This window comes from Microcebus murinus, chromosome 2, assembly GCF_040939455.1.
Source record: "Microcebus murinus isolate Inina chromosome 2, M.murinus_Inina_mat1.0, whole genome shotgun sequence".
NCBI lineage: Eukaryota > Metazoa > Chordata > Mammalia > Primates > Cheirogaleidae > Microcebus > Microcebus murinus.
This window is the reverse complement of record NC_134105.1, coordinates 2,604,791-2,625,599: the sequence shown is the minus strand read 5'-3', so window position 1 is coordinate 2,625,599 and position 20,809 is coordinate 2,604,791. Positions and strand designations below refer to the sequence as shown.

The following is a 20,809-nucleotide window of genomic DNA, read 5'->3' as shown; positions in this document are numbered from 1 at the left end:
CGACTTTAAAGTTTCCCTTCCTAGCTCAGGAAAGGGCCTAGGGTTGGGGCTCAGGCCCGGGTGCGCAGCCTCGCCGCGCGCGGGCCCGTGGGCAGCACGTGGAGGGCACAGCGTGGCCACCCGGATGCAGTGTACCGGCCTCAGCCGCGCGGGGGCGCACCGCGCGGGCGCGCGCCTGCCTGGCACGGGCGGCTCCGGGCCGCCAGGGGCCGCTGTGGCGCAGCCGGGCCGGCCCGCGCCGCCCGGCTGTGGATCGCCGGGCCCTCTTGGGCACGGCCTTGCCGGTTTGGCGGGGTGAAAGGTTGCGAAGATGGCGACGGCCTTGAGCGAGGAGGAGCTGGACAATGAAGACTATTACTCGTTGCTGAACGTGCGCAGGGAGGTGAGGCCTGCGGCGGGACGCTGTCGGGGCTGAGGCCACGCCAGGTCGTTGGGGAGGGCCGGGCTGGGGGTGACGGCCCCGACCCCGCCACAGGCGGCCCGAGCCGGCTGGAGAGGCCGCGTGACCCCGCCGACGTGCACGCCTGCTGGCCGACGGAGCCGTCCCCACCGTCCGGACCCTCTCGCCCTGGGTGCTGGGGTTGGCCTCTGCTCCTGCTCTCGGCGGCCGGTGCGCCGCGTGCGCTCTGTCCAGGCAGTGCCAGAGGTCCCCACACCCACAGGAGGAAACAGGGGCCCCCAGGAGACTACCCGAGAGGGATCCCCAGTCCCCCGGAACCCGGTACCGCGCTCGGCTCACATACCCGCCCTGGCTGAGGGCCTGTGTCACCGCTTGCGGACAGCACGATGGCAAACTGAGTCTTGACCACCAAGGTCACGGCCACCAGGGAACTTCCCCAAGACTCTGTCCAGTCCCCGAACCTTTCGTGGGGACGTCCTACCTTTGAAATGAGTCTAGCCCCTGAGGCACGCGTCTCCTGCCTGCCTGCATTCTCCTTAGCTGCTGTCCAGAAACGTAAAGGTAGAGCCTTCAAGACGTACAGCCTCGACTCGAGGCCACAGACTGGGAAGAAGTCCTAGGCCAAGAAAGAAATGGTGCCCTAACAGTGGCTTCAGCATTCATACCAAGTGCTCGTATCTTGTTTCCTCACCAAATAAAGATAATGCGCAAGCGTCTCACGTAGTCTGGCACATAGCGGGGCCCCAGTACATTTCCTGTCTTGATGACTAGTTGGGAGTTGAGATCGGTGTGAAGGTCAGGAAGGCTTCCAAGGTCAGGTCATAAAGTGGGTCGTTTATCTCTAGCCTGCTGGGTCCAGACTTTTCAGCCCAGCCGGAGAATCTCTAATTCCATCTCTCAGGTTTTCCAGTGGTGATCGAAGCTATCCAAGTTTTTCTAGCCTAAGCGAAGCTGGTCCAGTGTATGTTGTCAGTAAATATTGGTCTGTATGGTGTTAACAGTAACTATTAATAACATTCTTTTTGAGTGCTTACTTTGTGTAGGGCCACCGTACTGAGTGAACACTTTATGTTGTTGCTTAATTCTCACAACAGCCCTTAAGGTAGGTTTGATAGTCCTCGATTTATAGTTGAAGAAACTGTGGAGAGATGAGCTTATCTAAAGTCACACCACTAGAATGCAAAAGCCTGAGCAGTCTGACTCAGGAGCCCAAGCTCTTGAGCTCTATACTATTCTCCCACCTTACCTTACTAGTCCTCAGGCTGCAAAGCTGCTGGTTCTGGTACTGTATCTTTGTGCACCCCACATAAAAATTTCTCAAATGTATGAGTCGTTATATCATGAAAACGTCCAGTGAAATATTTGGGGGAAAAGGAGATCTTGTTAGGCTGCTGTAGGGCACCTGGAGGATCTTGTTCTCAGTTTGTAACTAATCAACCGTAAGGCTTTGGGCAAATCACTTCTTTAACCTTCAGTCAGTCTCTTTCCCTTTGAATGAAGATGTCTGGTTAGTTGTTTTGGGGTTTGTTTTTGTTTTAAGAGACAGCTTCTCTGTCGCCCAGGCTGGAGCGCCACTCAATCATAGCTCACTGTAGCCTCAAACTTCCTGAGCTCAAGTGATCCTCCCACCCCAGCCTCCTGAATAGCTGGGACTATAGGCAAGTGCCACCACACCCGTCTAATTTGGTTTTTAAATTTTTTGTAAAGACAAGCAAGGTCTTACTCTGTTGCCCGGGCCGGTCTCCTGTTCTCAAGCAGTCCTCTTGCCTCGGCCTTCCAAAGTGCTGGGATTACAGCCATGAGCTACCAAACACAGCCTGGCTAGTAGTTCTTTAAGTTTTTTCCAATTCTTGGAAGCCAAACAGTAAATGAAGCCAGTCTTTCTGAAACCAGCCTTTCTTACCACTCATTTACAGTTAGTCTGGGTTATCAGGAATTGAGCAGCCATTTATCAGGCTTACTGAAGTTTAGGCAGCAGCAGACCAAAAAGATCTAGAAGGATAGGCGTAGCTGAAGTCCTAGGTAAACATTTGTCAAAAGTATACCTTGAAACTGCTTGAATTTTAGGGCCTGTCGTTGCTATTGGACTCGGGGATGGAAGCCGAAGAAATATTTCTTATAAAAAATTTTTACTTCTCCCAGTAAGCCAAGGCACTTCCCATATTTATGGGCTATAGGTTAAATCTTTATGAAACATACCCTCTCGCTTAAGTCACTTTGTGTTGCCTTTGTCAACAAACTCTGCTCAGTGTCATCATCAGGTGTGGTATGCCCATTTTCTGTCCCAGGATTCCACTAGAAGCTCTGAAGGTGATGTCTGGACTTGATATTTACTAGAACTTTTTTGTGTGTGAAATCAAATTTGAAGTTGAAATAACATGATTTAGTTGTAGGAAAAAGTAGAAGTAATCATAATTCTTGCGTGTGTGGTTAGAAGAATACATAATACCTGTTTATGTGTTTGCTGTCAGTTCTAGAGCTAGCTTCCATTTAATTATAACTGCGAGAGGCAAGGTCCTCTTCCCGTTGGTACCTGAAAGTACCTTCAAAAGAGTATCTTCAGAACTCTCAATGTTCAGTAGAGTTCAGAGACTTTTCCTTAGACATCTCAAACGGAGGGTGAGCATGGGGCCTCACACCTGTAATACCAGTGCTTTGGGAGGCTGAGATGGGAAGATCCCTTGAAACTGGTCTGGGCAATGTAGTGAGACCCCATCTTTACAAAAAATTTAAAAAATTAGCTGGGCATGGTGGTGTACACCTATAGTCCTAGCTACTTGGAAGGCTGAGGTGGCTGGATGGCTTAAGCCCAGGAATTTGAGGTTACAGTGAGTTGTGATCAGGCCACTGAGCTCCAGCCTGGGCAACACAGCTACCCTGTCTCAAAAAAGAAAAAGAAAAGAAATCTGAAATGGAAGCAACTGAAGACAAAACCAAGGAATTCTACTTCAAAATTATAAACATAATAGGGTTATCCAATTGGAGTGACGTAGAAATGTCAGAAATCAACTTAAGAATCTCTCAGGTTGAAAACTTTAAAATGTCCCCTTAAATTTGTATTCTAGAAAGTGAAGCAGGCAGCTAGACAGGACCACCAAATTCTGCTGTAAACAAAACTCTTGTGATCTTTAATGATTCCCTTCCTCTAGTGTTATAGATTTCTTATTTACAGAGTGGAGCCATCATCTGCCTTACCTGCCTCACACTAAGGGGAGGGAGTAATTTATCATTAACCGGCCACACCAGGTGGAAACCAGGTTGGCTTTCTGGTTTAGTGTTGTTAGGTGCATTATGTGGTGCCTAAAATCTAACTCATCTGAGATTTCCAGGATGATTTTCTAAAATTTATTTGGAAAAAAGATTCCTTAACAGTACATCAGAGTTAAATTTTCCCAATTCTCATACTTTTTATAGAAATTTTAATTGACACTTTTTTTTGAGACAGAGTCTCACTCTGTTGCCCAGGCTAGAGTGCTGTGGCGTCAGCCTAGCTCATAGCAACCTCAGACTCCTGAGCTCAAGCAATCCTTCTGCCTCAGCCTCCCGAGTAGCTGGGGCTACAGGCATGTGCCACCATGCCCGGCTAATTTTTTCTATATATCGTTAGTTGGCCAATTAATTTCTTTCTATTTTTAATAGACAAGGTCTCACTATTGATCAGGCTGGTTTCGAACTCCTGAGCTTGAGCGATCCTCCCGCCTTGGCCTCCCAGAGTGCTAGGGTTACAGGTGTGAGCCACCACGCCCGGCCTTAATTGACACTTTTAAACCTAATTTATTCCTAGATAATTGACTCTGATTCCTAGTTTATCAATGCCCTGATGCCTTTGAAAGAAGTTCATTTTCTACAGCATGTTACTCAGCAGTGTTTATAAAATGTTAAAGTAAAAAATGAAGTTGTTAATAAATAAAAGTTTTGTCCATGTTAATAAATACAGTAGTCCATGTGCGGAGGTCAGGGATCTAGAGTCTTCATCTTTCAAGAGCAGCCATAAAACTACAAGTACAGGAGTATCAACTACTAGTAAAATGTTTTCCCCAAGACCCTGCATTTCAGTTCCTTCCATGGAATGAACCCAGTTGTCTGGGTTGCTCGGGCTACAGGTTACAGCCACGGAATGAGACTTAACATTTGAGTTTGCACTGCAGATGGAAAGAAAGGGCTAGAGCAGTAGAGGAAGGTCCACTAGTCACTCTCAGGATTGACCGTGGGTCAAAATCACCCACAAAAGAAGAGGCACCAGACTGCCCCATACCCCCAACCAGGACAACTCTGCTATCTGCCAAAATTGAGTTGTAAAAGGTTCAGCTGAGCCAGGTGCACACTCAGAGCTCTGAAGCAGTGAGACATATGTCTATTGGTTCATTGTTTGCTTATCAACCCTCATGGGCAGTTAATTTGGTTTTTTGTTTTTTTGTTTTCCTGAGATAGAGTCTCACTCTGTTGCCCGGGCTAGAGTGCCATGGCGTCAGCCTACCTCATAGCAACCTCAAACTCCTGGGCTCAAGCGATCCTCCTGCCTCAGCCTCCCGAATAGCTGGGACTACAGGCATGTGCCACCATGCCCAGCTAATTTTTATATATATATATATATATATATATATATTTACTTGGCCAATTAATTTCTTTATATTTTTTAGTAGAGACGGGGGAGGGGTGTCTCACTCTTGCTCGGGCTGGTTTCGAACTCCTGACGTTGAGCGATCCTCGGCCTCCCAGAGTGATAGGATTACAGGGGTGAGCCACCTCGCCTGGCCTTAATTTGGTTTTAATGAGGGAAATAAAGATTGGTCTGAGAGTCATTTCCTTCAATGAGTTTCCCATCTTCTATGCTTTATTCAAAGTTTGATATTCATAACAATAACCCCAGTTAAGTGTGTGCGTTGGGCACATAGGGTTCAGCCTTGGTTGTCTAAAACAGGACTTAAGCAGATGACCACATTCCTTAGGGTGTCTCCTAAACCAAGAAGATGAGGAACAGGAATTTCAGCCCATGCTGACTCTCACTTGAGTGATCTTGAACAAGTCATTTAACCTGTCAGAGTCTTTTCTTGCTTGCCTGCAGAATGGAGGCAACAGCACTTCATAGTAAATGAGAGGGTTGAGGGAGGCCTCTTTGTAGGGCTTCGCATCCAGAGAGTCCTGTATTCAAATTCCGTTTTTCACTCCTGTGGGAGTTTAATGCCTCCAGGCTATCTGCTCCTTGTTTTCTTTACTGGGGAAATTTAGGTAACAGATAATAATGTCCTAAGCATTTGCTTGCCACAGGCCAGGATGACATGTGGCTATGTGGTGAGGATATAGATAAAGTGCCTAGTATAAGTATTCAGTTAATACTTACTGTTATTTCTTGGATTTTGATAGGTATGAAGTTTTGCTTATGTAAAAATGACATACATGTACATAGAAAGCCTTGGTGTGCTTCATCCTGGCTAAATTTGCTATTCATGTATTGTCTTACTAAAAAACGTAGTATCAGAATTTATGCTAAACATTAGGTTATGGATTCCTGTTCAAAATGCTGAGTTTATTTTCTTCAAAGGACAGTTATCTATGAGAACAGTGCTTCCTGCAGAGTTGACTTGGGTTTTGGGAGCTTTCCTTGATGTTGGGGCTAAGCATGGGAGTAGGATGCAAGTTCTGGCAATCCAAAAAAGGGGTGTCTGGGGTAAAGGCAGAGCAGGACCCTCAGATACAGTTGTGGGCTCTCAACTCTGTAGGGGCCAGCAATTGGGAGTGGGCAGTAGGTTGTCGGGAGGCTGCCTGTAGGTGGGGAGGGAGAACTGGCCCAGCCAGTTCCAGTGTCATCTTATAATGTAGTTAGCAAACAACGTGAGGTTAGATTTTAAGATGTGTTTCTTTAATGAACTGTAAGCCAGTTATTATCTTTCTGCTTTGGGCATTTCAAACAATTGCTTCTTGAAATTTTAATGCTCTAATTTTACATTATCTACCAAAATACCTCTTTTTTTCTTTCTTAAAAAGAATTTAATTGAAAGCTTTTGTATTTGCTGTGAGTTTATTAATAAAACAATGGAAAAGAAAATCCAGGACATGAGAACATCAGGTTTTGCTTGGCTGTAGGATTTTAGTGTTTGCTTTTATTAAACTTTCATTTTAATTTATTTATACCCTGCCTTGTTCAAGAAAGGGTATAAGAAAACTAACCTAAATAAACAAAATAAAATAGCCTACATCTTTTAAAGGGGGCACACATGTTTTAAACAGAAGACCATTGGGAATATTGCTGCATTATCACCACTGATGTGGTGCACACGTTACACAGATCCCACTGCCTGGAAGAAGCCTGTACCCTGGAGTGAAGCCTCCTCCAAGACAGAGCCTGATGGCTTGATTCCTGTTTGGCTCACAGACTGTCAGAACCACTTGTGCACGTTCTGCATGTTATGAGTGTACAATATTCCACCCTTAGTTTGCAGAGGCCAGAAGATGCTTCAGTAGTAAAATGCCAAGCCAGAAGGGATCAAACAGGAGAAGTCTGCATGCATGAGCTGGATATAACAGATGGACATGAACAAGAGAAAATATATGGTCAGGTTTTAGGGAAAAATAAACCAAGTTCTTGATGTGAAGATAGGATCTGAGCCAACAATTCTGACAAAAGTTCAAAAGGAACTCTGGAGCTTGTTTCTAGAGACTCTGGCCTTTTTGTGTACTGTTGTGCCTCATGAGCACCAAATAAATGCATGGATGTGACCAGGAAAAATAATGAAAACAAAGTTGTACACTGATAGGAAAATATTTCCTAAGCCCTTGGAAAGGCCTGATCAGGAATCAGAATTTCTGCTCTTTTAGCCCATTTCTGTTATTTCTGCAGAGATATATGTTGGAGGATATGATTCCCCCTCTGTCCAGTAAACCTTAAAGGTGATGTGCCTCCTCCTTGTTTTTAGTATTTGGGGAGAAGGACAGCTGAAACCACTTAGCCTGCACCTTGCATGTGAAAGCACCAATGAGCATTTGTTGCTGGTGATTTGAAATGGCCAGAGACCATGGTGAAGCTTTGTGAAAACAGTGGCTTTAAAGAGCTCAGCCTCTGGAGTCAGGTCTGAGTTTGACTTTTTCTTTTTTTTTTCTTCCCCAGACAGGGTCTCATTCTGTCACCCAGGTAAAGTGCAGTGGCATCATCATAGCTCACTGCAGCCTCAAACTCCTGGGCTCCATCGATCCTCCTGCCTCAACCCCCCAAGCAGCTGGGACTACAGGCATGTGCCACCGTGCCCAGCTAATTTTTCTATTTTTTGTAGAGATGGGGTCTCGCTCTTGCTCAGACTGGTCCCAAACTCCTGGGCTCAAGCGATCCTCCCACCTCAACCTCCCAGAGTGCTAGAGTTACAGGCGTGAGCCACTGCACCCAGCCTGGATTTTTATCTGTGAAATAGGGATTCTCATACCACTCTCAAGACATTTTGTGAGTATTAAATAAGGAAATGTCAGTAGAATTATTTTGTTAGCTGCTGCAGATGTGTTTGTGAGACCATTGACTACTTGAAGTCTTCTTTGCTTCTATGATGCTCTCAGTCTTCATTTTTCACCTTGCCTGTTGCTCGTTTCTGTCCTTAGAGAGTCGTTTCCCAAGGTTCAGTCCTCACTTCCTTGGCTCTTGCATCAGCCCTGCATCTCTGTCTGCCTTCCAGACACTATGCCTAGGTGCTTAAATTCATTTCCTCCTCCCCTGACTACCTCCCAATTTCCCCCTATGCATACAGTCGAGCCAAAAACCCTGGAATGCTCTTTAATGCTTCATCTCTATTTAACTTTCTGTACTGAGCTAAATCGTAGTTTAATTGTCCCGTAGATCTGTGAAGCCTCTCAGTACTTCAGATTCTGATCCCTTCATTTCTGTTTCAACTTCTACACTGCTGGCCACTCCTATAATCCCTGAATTTCTACTGCCGTTTCCTTCAAGTCTCTCTGGTTTGGGCTTTTGTCTGTTTTAGTCAAGCTGTACCAAATTAATATTAACAAACAGTACTCGGTACATTATTTCTCTACCAAGAAACATTGTATGGCCTCCTCTTGTTTCTTGGGTAAGGGTGAAACTCTGTCTCTATTTTTAAACCCCCCTATAAATAAGATGTTTTGTATATTTTCTGTCTACTCAGTGGCGATGTTCTACCTTCTCCCACCGCAAAGGAAGCCCCAGGTGCTCAGGGAATGTGAGGTTCACTGTTATATCCCCCACACAGTGCCAGGCACATACCAGGTACTTGACAATGTTTGCTGAATTAATGAGCAGCTGGGCAGATGTCCAAATCAGCTTCTTGCCTATTCCCTGCCACTTACATGCCTTTACTCTTGCCAGTTTGGTCAGTGTTCTGTCTTTCTGTCCCCAATACCAGCCTCCTTCCTTGGGGTATTTTCTCCTGAATTGCCTCAGCCTTTCTTGGACACCCAAAGCAAATCACAATCCACCTTATGTGTTCCCATTTAGGTCTCACTGACGCTGTGAAGTTTTCTTCACATTCTTACTGCCCTGAACTTATTGCTGCACCATTAATATTAGCATTTCTGTTTTATATTGTTTAGTTAAATCCATTTGTATATGGGGTTTCTAGAAGGGGGGAAACTGCACATCTATTTGTAATCTTTTTGAGGGCAGGGACCATGTTGTATTTCTTTTGTATCTCCAGTGGTTCCTAAAGCCAGTGGACATTCAGTGAACTTACCAATTGAAGTGCTAAGTATTTGCTAATGCCATACTCACCTTGTCCAGGTACATTTTACTTTATGAACTACTTGTATTCTTGAGGAACCCATTGCAGGTTTGGCAAATCAGTTATTCTAGAGGAATTTATTATTGGAAGGAATTTATTACTTAGCAGTTAAATTTTCACTTGTGAAAATTGTCTGAAGTCGGGCACAAAAGGAAGAGCAAATTAAAACACAGGCCTTTGTGCTCAGGCCCCAGAGTGAGGGAAGCCTGTGGAGACTCAGTCCAAGACTATGGGTATCGATCGTGCTAGAATGTGCAACAGTGGCTTTTCCCTTGTTGGGCTTGTCCTTTTCATCTGGCAGAAATTGATTGTCTTCCTCTTGTGTTTCTTGGTTACAGTGGGAAAAGGTTGCTTGTTAACCATCTTTTGCACTAATACCATTAATGATGTTTGTAAAAGAAAATAAGTTTCAGATGGGTCAGATACACTTTTATACCGTTGTGTGTGTGTGTGTGTCAGTTAAATAGAGCTGAATTTTTACAGTAAATATAGGTTAATCTCACTTTAAATCCTATTTTACTTGAAATGTTCCTTGCAAAGATCAGTCAGAATGAGTTAGTATAGTCTACACCATGCTTGATGTTGTAGGGTGATTCCATCTACATCGCTGGGGTCTGTTACTGTTTGAGGATGAACTCTATGGACAGGAGCTTATTTCCAGGCCTTCCAAAGCTGTTCCACATGTAAATGAAAAGGGAAAAAGGCCATTTTGAGCAGTAAAAATGGCATCAAAATATGATGAGACTGTGAAAGAGATTTTATCACGTAAAGCTTCAGGCTGCATAGTTGAAATCTTTACAAAATGAAGTAGAAATTTTTTACCAGGTCCAGTTAAGTGGTTGCTTTTTAATGCTTGATAAGTGAATAGCTTAGCCTCTTAGTATAATCAATATCTACTAAATGACAACAAATAATATGTGACACCCCTTTTCTCCATGAAACAGCTCTTACTCAGCACAAAGTACCCGTGCAATGAACTTGGTGTTCATTAGCTCTGAGGTCTTTTTCCTTTAAAGTGTATGAGCACCAACTATCATACAAAATTACAGATTTTTATTAGTTGGTGCCATTTATTTCAATCAGATTATTGTGGAACATATGGACAATAATGGATCTTCAATTGTGGTAATCAGGCAAACTTCCCCAAATCCAACAGAATATAGTCTGTGGAGACTTAGTTGCTGAAATTCAGTAATGTAGATAATAGCTTGGCAGTTTGAGTTTGAAAATATAGGCTTCGGTAACAAAAAGCCTCATGGCTTTAGTATTCTCAAAGTGAATATAAGTATGAGGTATTATTAAGTTATTACTTGTGTGTTCTTTTCAGCCTTCAAAGTATCATCATCTCGGTAGGTGTAAGTGCTGTACACCAAACCAGAGGCTCTTCACTTGCCTGGCACAGGTGGCACTTACTGTACTTCCTGGTCCCCTAGTGGTTGGGTGAGGCCGTGTGACTAGTTCTAACCACTAGTGTGAGTGGGAGTGATGTGTGTCACTTCCAGGCCCAAGCATCTAAATGCCAGTGTGAGCGAGAGAGTCCCATATTCTTCCCTCTGCTTTGGTGATTGGTAGCGGTTCCAAAGGGTGACTGCTCTGTCAGCGGGGACCTGAGGACATTGCCGAGCAGAGTACTAGCTGACCTGAGATGGACATGTAAAGTGAGGGAGAAATAAACTTTTGGCATCTTTGGGTTGTTTGTTACCACAGTATCATCTAGCCCAGCAGTTCTGAAGCTTTTTGGTGTCAGGACCCCCTTACATTCTTAAATTATTGAGGATCCCAAAGAGCTTTTGTTTATGTGGATTGTAACTATCGAGATTTAATTATAATAGAAATTAAAACCGAGTAATTGATAAAATATTGTTATAACACAAGACAAGTACTTGTATTTTAGTTTAGGCACAAGGAAAACGTAAGGATTTCAAAATAACTATGTTGGACAGTAGTGAGGTTACAGATACACAGATGTCATATCAGGTATAACCAAAGGTAATAAGAACACTGTAACAGAACTGAAGAGTTAATTGGATTAATCTCTGAAAACTCTTATATTTATACCATAAACTTGTACCTTAGAAATTTCTAGAAAACATGAGACACACATACACATATTCTATTGACCATTGGAACAACGATATCACATCATGTAGCCTCAAGAAGATCCCACTGTACACTTATGAGTGAATGAGAGTGAAAAAGGAAAATAGCAGTTTAGTATTATTGTAAAAATAGTTTTGACCTTGTGGAGCCCCTGAAAGGGTCTCAGGTATTCCTGGGGTGCTCCAGACCATACTTTAAGAACCCTGATCTAGCCCATCCTGACCAGTGCGGTCACAGTGTAGACATACTGATAAACCTCACACATGTTAGCTTACTTTGTTAAATGAAGATAGAAAATCAAAACAGAGTGGCAGTATACTCTTAGAATATGTGCCATCAGGTTGATTCCAAAGATGGTCTCCATCACTAGAATTTATTTATTTTTTTTTTTTTTTTTGAGACAGAGTCTCACTTTGTTGTCCAGGCTAGAGTGAGTGCCGTGGCGTCAGCCTAGCTCACAGCAACCTCAAACTCCTGGGCTCGAGTGATCCTTCTGCCTCAGCCTCCCGAGTAGCTGGGACTACAGGCATGTGCCACTATGCCCGGCTAATTTTTTTTTTTTTATATATATATATCAGTTGGCCAATTAATTTCTTTCTGTTTATAGTAGAGACGGGGTCTCGCTCTTGCTCAGGCTGGTTTTGAACTCCTGACCTTGAGCAATTCGCCCGCCTCGGCCTCCCAAGAGCTAGGATTACAGGCGTGAGCCACAGCGCCCGGCCTATCACTAGAATTTAAATAGTTGAACTTCTTCGATTCTTAATAGTTTAGGGGAAGGAAGTATAATGAAATTAGAGTCAGGAGACTTTTCTAAGTCTGACATCACAGCAGAAATCAGAAAAGAGATAGTTGATAAATTTGACTCTGTAAAGATGGGAATCGTGTTTTTTAAAAGAAAAAAACTAAAACCTAGAAAGTATTGTGAAAGACTAAAAAAGAAATTTGCAAGATATTTATTTGTTAGGAGGTTCACATTTTTAATGTAAGGAGTTCTTAGAAATCAAAAAGATGAATACACTAATAGGAAAACAATATAAAGGAAATGAATAGATTATTTAATAAAAGAAATCTAAAATGCAAATAAGTATATGGACAAATGGGCGCCCTCGCTAGTAAATAAATGAGGGTCTCCCCTCTCCCTCCCTCCCTCCCTCCTTCCCCCCCTTTTCTGTCTCCACCCCCCCCCACCATGTTGATAAAGTTTTGGAGTTTTTTGAGACATAGTCTCACTCTGTTGCCTGGGCTAGAGTTCCATGGCGTCAGCATAGTTGAAATCAGCAACCTCAGACTCCTAGGCTCAAGTGATCCTCCTGCCTCAGCCTCACAAGTAGCTGAGACTACAGGCATGCGCCACCATGCCTGGCTAATTTTATATATATATATATTTATTTATTTATGTTATTTATTTCTATTTATTTTTACTTGTCCAGTAATTTCCTTTCTATTTTTAGTAGAGATAGGGTCTCACTCTGGCTCAGGCTGGTCTCGAACTCCTGAGCTCAAACGATCTGCCCGCCTCAGCCTCCCAGAGTGCTAGGATTAGAGACGTGAGCCACCGTGCCTGACCAGTTTTGGGTTTTTTAATGAATGGTAGTTCTCAGTGCTCGTAAGAGTGCTGCTCATGAGAGTGCTGCAGGCTGGCCAGCCAGGAGACAGGAGGTTTATTCTCTGAAGAAATTAAACCAGAGGGTCCTCAGAGCCTAGACAGTAGACGCAGGAGGGGCACGCCCTGAACAAAAATGTGAAGAAGTAGAATTTTACACCCTGTAGGTGTGACTTCCAGCTTTTTCCATTTGTTCTCTGGGCTCTTCCCTGAAGAAACTAACCTTTCAAAGAGAGAAGACCACCAAATGAGACTTCTGGGTCTCCTCCCAAGCATTTTGCTGAGAAGCCCACCAGATGAGAAAGCCTGTTTACACATACAGAGCTACCACATAGCTTCATTTTTTATATTTCTATGTGTCTATCACTAGTTCTTCTCCAACTTCTCAACAGACTTCTAATATTCCTCTGAACACAAATATATCGAGTAATCCATCAGTTCCATTTTTTTCCTGGGGCATTTCTTCCAGAAGTCTCTATGCCAAATTGGTTGCTAGGCCTGCTAAACAAATGTCACTGTAGGTTTTCCCATCACCATCTTCCTGGGACTATTTTCCAGGGTTGGTCTCCTCTTTTCTGTATCCTATACCTTTTTCTTTCTTGGTTTTCTTCCTTATTTTGGTGGAGTTCAGCCTCCAGTAGTTTCCCTTATAAAGGTTGGTTGGGAGGAAAAATGTCTTAAACTTTGTGTATCTCAAAGTGTTCTTATATTCTAACTTTATATTTAATAAATAGTTGGCTGAGTGTAGAATTCTGGGTTCCAATTTCCCTGCATCCTGGCCAACACTTGTTATTTTCTGTTTTGTTTTGTTGTTGTTGTTTGCCATCCTCATGAGCGTGAGGTGACATCTCATGGTTTTGATTTATATTTCCCTAATGATTAGTGATACTGAACATATTTTCGTGTGCTTACTGGCCATCTGTATGTCTTTTCTGGAAAAATGTCTATTAAAAGCCTTTGCCTGTTTTTGAATTAGGTTTGCTTTTCTGTTGAGTTTTAGGAGCTCTCTGTTCTAGATATTAATCTCGTATCAGATATATTTGCAATATATTTTCTCCCATTTCGTGGGTTGCCTTTTTACTTTGTTGATACCGTCCTGTGATGCACAAAAGTTTTTAATTTTCATGAAGTCTAATTTGTTTTTTCTCTTTTTTTTAATTTTTATTTCTTTTTTTAATTAGAAAGTGATTTATATCAGCATCAATGTTTTTTTCTCTTTTGTTCCTTGTGCCTTAGTTGCCATATCCAAGAATCATGGCCAAATCCAATGTCATAAAGCTTTTCTCATATGTTTTTTTCTAAGAATTTTATAGTTTTACTCTTACGTTTAGGTCTCTGATCCATTTTGAGTTAATTTTTATGTATATTCTTAGGTAACTTCATCCTTTTACATGTGGACATCCAGTTCTCCAGAAAGCGTTTGTTGAAAAGACTGCCCTTTCACAATTGAATGGTTCTGTCATTCTTGTCAAAAATCATCTGACTATATATGCAAGGATTTATTTCTGGGGTCTGTATTTCATTGGTTTATATGTCTATCTTTATGTCAATATCACACTTTTGATTACCATAGCTTTATAGTAAGTTTTGCAGTAAGATAGTGTGAGTTCTCCAACTTAGTTCTTTTTCAAGATTATTTTGGCTTTTCATGGTCCCTCTTGAAATTTCATATGAGTTTGAGGATCAGCTTTTCCATTCCTACAAAAAACATCATTTAGATTTTGATAGGGATTGTATTGAATCTGTAGATTGTTTTACGTAGTGTTGACAATTTAATATTAGATCTTCCAGTCCTTGAACATAGGATTTTTTTCATTTATTTATGTCTTTAATTTCTTTCAACAGTGTTTTGTAGTTTTCATTGTACAAGTCTTTTACCTCCTTGGTTAAGTTAATTCATAAGTATTTTATTCTTTTTTCCATGCTATTGTAAATGGGACTATTTTCTTAACTTCCTTTTCAGGTTGTTCATTGTTAGCATATAGAAATGCAACTTGTTTTTGTGTGTTGACTTTGTATCCTGCTACTTTGCTGAATTTGTTTTTTCGTTCCAACAGGTTTTTTTTGTGGATTCTCTAGGGATATATAAGATCGTATCATCTGAGAACAGAGATATTTTTATTTCATCCTTTCCAATTTTAATGCTTTTATTTTTCTTGCCTAATTGTTCTGCTAGAACTTCCTACTGAAAGTTGAATAGACGTCGCAAAAACAGACATCCATACCTTGTTCTTGATATTCGAGGAAAAGTTTTTCAGTCTTTCACCACTGAATATGATATTCACTGTGAGTTTTTCATATTAAATTGAAGTATTTTCCTTTGATTCCTAGTTTGTTGAGTGTTTTTATTATAAAAGGATATTAGAGCCGGGCGTGGTGGCTCACGCCTGTAATCCTAGCACTTTGGGAGACCGAGGCGGGCGGATTGCTCAAGGTCAGGAGTTCGAAACCAGCCTGAGCGAGACCCTGTCTCTACCAAAAATAGAAATAAATTAATTGACCAACTAAAAATATATATACAAAAAAAAATTAGCCGGGCATGGTGGCGCATGCCTGTAGTCCCAGCTACTCGGGAGGCTGAGGCAGTAGGATCGCTGAGCCCGGGAGATTGAGGTTGCTGTGAGCCAGGCTAATGCCACGGCACTCACTCTAGCCTGGGCAACAAAGTGAGACTCTGTCTCAAAAAAAAAAAGGATATTAGGTTCTGCCAGATGGTTTTTTCTGTATCAATTGAGATGATCATGTGGGTTCTCCCCCTCTTCATTATGTTAATATGGTATATTATGTTGATTTATTTTCATATGTTGAACTACCCTCACATTCCAGGAATAAATCCCACTTGGCCATGGTGAATATTCCTTGTAATTTTCTGCTGAGTTTGTTTGCTGATGTTTTCTTGAGGATTTTTGCATCATTGTTCATAGTTTGTTAGTCCATGATTTTCTTGTGGTGTCTTTGGCAATGGTGTCAAGGTAATACTGGCCTCATAGAATGAGTTTGGAAGTGTTCCCTCCTCTTCAATTTTTTGGAAAAATTTGAGAAGAATCAGTGTTTTTTAAATATTTGGTAGGAATCACCAGTGAAGCCATGAAGTCAAGGGTTTTTCTTTGTCGGGAGGTTTTTGATTACTGATTCAATCTCCTTACTTGTTATAGGCCTATTCAGATTTTCTGTTTCTTCATGATTCAGTCTTGGGAGGTAGTTTGTTCTTTTTCTAGTTTTTTTTTTTTTTTTTTTTTTTTTTTTTTTTATTTATTTAAGGTCAGGCTCAGTGGCTCACGCCTGTAATCCTAGCACTGTGAGAGGCCGAAGCGGGAGGATTGCTTGAGCTCGGGATTTTGAGACCAGCCTGAGCAAGATCCAGACTCCATCTCTACTATAAATAGAAAGAAATTAGCCAAACAACTAAAAATAGAAAGAAAAAAAAAATTAGCCAGGCACCATGGCGCATGCTTGTAGTCCTAGCTACCCAGGAGGCAGAGGCAGGAGGATTGCTTGAGCCCAGGAGTTTGAGGTTGCTGTGAGCTAGGTTGACACCACGGCACTCTACCCTGGGCAACGGAGTGAGACTCTGTCTCAAATAAAAAACCTTAAATATATATATATATATATATATATATATATATATTTAAGAGATAGGCTCTCAGTCCAGTCTGTCACCCAGACTGGAGTGCAATGGCACGATCATAGCTTACTTGCAGCCTTGAACTCCTGGTCTCTAATGATCTTTCTGCCTTAGCCTCCTGAGTAGATAGGACTACAGGTGTGTACCACCACACCCCACTAATTTTTAAATTTTTTGTAGAGATGGAGTACTGCTGTGTTGCCCAGGCTGGTCTCCAACTCCTGGCCTCAACTAGTTCTCCTGCCTTGGCCTCTCAAAGCACTGGGATTACAGGTGTGAACCACTGTGCCCAGCCAGTTATTGATTTTAGATCTTTCTTATGTTTTCATGTAGACATTTACAGATATAAATTTCATGCTTCATTCCATAAGTTTTGGTATGTTGTATTTTCATTTGTGTCTAAGTATGTTCCTGTCTTGCTTATGATTTCTTCTTTGATCCATTGGTTGTTTAAGAGTGTATTGTTGGCTGGGCGTGGTGGCTTATGCCTGTAATCCTAGCACTCTGGGAGGGCAAGGCAGGGCGGATTGCTCAAGCTCAGGAGTTCGAGATCAGCCTGAGCAAGAGTGAGACCCCGTCTCTACTAAAAAAATAGAAAGCAATTAGCTGGACAACTGAAAAAATATATATATATAAAATTACCCGGGCATAGTGGCACATGCCTGTAGTCTCAGCTACTTGGGAGGCTGAGGCAGGAGGATCACTTGAGCCTAGGAGTTTGAGGTTGCTGTGAGCTAGGCTTGCACCATGGCACTTAGCCTGGACAATAGAGTGAGACTCTGTCTCAAAAAAAAAAACAAAAAAAAAAAAAACAGAAGAGTGAGTGTATTGTTTAATTTCCACAAATTTGTGAATTTTGCAGTTTTCCTTCTATTACTGATTTTTAACTTCATCCTGTTATGGTAGTAGAAGACATTTTGTATGATAACAGTCTTTTAATATCTATTGAGACTTAATTTGTGGCCTAATATATAGTCTATCCTATGAAAATATAACTAGATGATTGAGATGATGAAACTTTATAGAAAAAGCAAGATATGTCCCTTAGGTTTATTGTAGAATTTTAGAAATAAGTATGCAACTTTAGGTATCATTCTTAATATCTCATTACATTTTGAAATTATATCAGTATTTTTATGATAGTGAAAAAGATTATCATTTATGAAATATCGAACCAGTAACCTTAGCTCTTCAGTTATGATGAAAGGCCCAATTTAACTTATTGAATATAACATTCATTAAAAATGAAACTTCTCATTTCCATTACTTAATCAATAACATATTAAGCCATTTATTAATATGATTAAAGAAAGTCTTGCAGACTACATATTCTACTCTCTTGTCATCTAGTTTAACTTTAATAACCAGGAAATAGCATTCTAACCTAGAGACAGTCAAATCTGTCTAATCCTATGCTCGTAACTTTTATGTGATATAGGAAAGAATAATTAAAATTTGCAGAAAGAAAATAATTATTAGTATTGGCTGTTTAAGAAAGAACAAGACTCTTTTACATTGTCACTTAAGTAAACTTACCTGGAGAAGATATTTTTTTTTTTTTCTGTTTTTTTGTTTTGAGACAGAGTCTCACTCTGTTGCCCGGGCTAGAGTGCTGTGGCGTCAGCCTAGCTCACAGCAACCTCAAACTCCTGGGCTCAAGCAGTCCTACTGCCTCAGCCTCCCAAGTAGCTGGGACTACAGGCATGCACCACCATGCCTGGCTAATTTTTTATATATATTTTTAATTGGCCAATTAATTTCTTTGTATTTTTAGTAGAGACAGGGTCTCACTCTTGCTCAGGCTGGTTTCAAACTCCTGAGCTTGAGCGATCCTCCCACCTCAGCCTCCCAGAGTGCTAAGATTTATAGGCATGAGCCACCACACCCGGCCTGGAGAAGATATATTTTATTTTCCCGTTATTTATGTTTAAAACACTGGAGTTTGGTACAGGTGGTATATTGGTAAGTGCAGGAAGAAATGCATTGCGTAATTAAAGTTGGCAGGGAAAAAACTCCAGCACAAATAAGAAAAAAGAGAGAATGCTGAGATGGAAATATTGAGGCCCATCTCTTCTAGGGAGTTTTGTATTTTTACTGAAAAATGGTCATCTCAGAAGCACACAGATCATTGAATTTTCACAAACAGGCCAACTTCATGAATGAATGTTCCTGTTATCCTTGTACCAGGAGGTGCTCTCTCTCTGAATTGTTCTAGTTTTAGTATTCATACTGCCAAAGGGACATTGAAATTGAATTGTGATGGTAATAATAGCTACAGTGGTTACGTTCCTACTGTGTGCAAGGCATTGCTAAGCATTCCTACTTACAGTATCTCAATTATGCCTCACAGTACCTCAGAGGGAGGCTTTATTGTCCACAGTTTTCAAATGAGGAAATAAAGGTTGTAAAAGAGCTATGATTTGTACATTTTTGCTGCGTGTTGGGCACTGTGTGAAGCCCTTTATAGTCACTGTCTCATTCACTCTCATGCCATCCCTGGGAGGTGTTGTTCTCCCCTTTTACAGATGAGAAAGCTCACTTGCCCAGAGCCACAACCTGGGAAGTGCAGAGCCAGTATGCAAACACAGGCCATTTGACTCCAAAACCTGCATTCTTGACCACCAAACTGGAAGGTTGGTGTATGACCACAGAGTGAACCACATGGGTACCCACACGCTTAGAAGGGAGGAAGGCAGGCGATTGTTCAATAGTGCATTTCCCAAAAGCCTCACCAAAGAGAAGGTGGAAGCGAGAGATTAGCAGTCGAGTGGGGCAGAAGTCTACCTAATTCTTGGAGGCAAAGGGGACGTGCAGTCAGCAAGATCCATGAGCCTTTCCTGATGGAATAGGTAATGGAAACCTTCAAGGAGCTCCTGATTTAAAAAGCAGTTGAAGCAGAGGTGCCTCTGTCCAAACGTGCAGGAAGCTCTCTGCGGCCTGGTTTCGAGGATGGCTGAGGGGCTCGGGTGTGCCGTTTCTTTTCTGAATAACAGCGTCATGTCACTTAGAGCTGGGAGGCTCTTGGAGGTCATCCACACAAGCTCCTGCTCCCAGAGGAGGCTGGGGCTGGCATGGGGAGAGGTGGGGAGCAGGACCTGAGGGTGGACACCCCCGCCCCCAGTGTGACCACAGGCCATTCTCGTCTGCCTGTCCTTCCAGTCACATTTACTGTCTTACTAGAGCTTCTGGGAAACTTGCACAGATTTCCTGGTTTTCTAGCATCTCAATAACTTAATCCTGTAGAAAATGTTTAAATTTCATGCCAAAAAGGATTACTAAAGTAAAGTTTTACCTTTTTTCTTGGTGAAAAAAAAAACCCATTAGTCCTGGAATTGAAACATACTCAAAAATTGTGGAGATGATAGAGAAATATAGAGGAATGCTTTCCTTGGTGATCTTGGTCCCTGGGCTATTTGTGTCTCTGTGACTTCTTTCCTTGAGGATCCGTGTTCCAGGAGCTGATCCTAGAGCACCATCAATCCTTAGCATCCTCTCTGGGGACCTGGACCCATTCTACTCCTCTGGCATGTTGTCAGTGACCCAGAAATGTACCTCAGTTGTCAAAATGGCGGGGTTGCCTCCCAAAATAAAGTGTTTTTTACTTAACATACCATTTGGATAGAGCTATCCATTCAACATCACCTCTGATAGACCAAAATGGTCTCTAAACTCAAACATGATACTTCCCAAAACCAGACCTGAGGGGCCAGCCAAGTAGACCACACAGTGTTCCTAGGGCCTCTGAGCGATTCTGTTTCTAAGAACTTCTTGGTGGCTGTAAGGCAGGCCAAGGAGAATGTAGGATTTTGCCATTGCTCCTCCTCCCTCCTTTCTGTGTGGTTGAAACACACCTGGAGCTCATTCTGCTCTTTGTGTCATCTGTGCTGGTAGTACGGTGCGTTTTTTCCCCTTCAATTTGGCTGCTTAGGAGAATTGGAGAGTTTGTGTGTTGGGAAGGGGCTTTTGGGGTTGGGGAGAGGGTCGGTTACTATAGGTTAATGAAGCATTTTTGCCACTTTATGTGCTGCCTTTTTGAATTAGAGGTTGAATTGGAGCCTCTATGAATATGTTGGCTTTAACAATTTTATTGGTCTTGGATTTTCAAGGATTCATATTTATTTAAGTCATTAAATGGATGTCATTTCTGTCTAATGGTATGTGTAGCTTTTCTCTTCCTGAACGTATTCTCTGTTGAGAGTGCCTTGGCATGATTTACTTCAAATAACTTAGGTTAAAGAGTTAGCGGGTCTCGGTGACATTTTCGTTTCAGCTCAGAACACACTGAGCCAGTCTAGAGACACAAGCTTTCACTCCATCTGATAGCATTTCCCAGCAGAACACAG

At 42.1% G+C, this 20,809-nt stretch overlaps 1 protein-coding gene across 1 annotated transcript in view; it reads left to right on the top strand.

Moving 5' to 3' along the window:
- The first annotated feature begins 258 nt into the window (after nt 1–258).
- DNAJC11 (DnaJ heat shock protein family (Hsp40) member C11) overlaps nt 259–20,809 on the top strand; it is a 66,373-nt gene continuing 45,822 nt past the window's right edge. Inside the window, exon 1 of the mRNA XM_012791517.2 lies at nt 259–382. Coding sequence (XP_012646971.1) covers nt 311–382 — 72 coding nt within the window. The 5' untranslated portion in view covers nt 259–310. The remainder of the gene's footprint in view (nt 383–20,809) is intronic.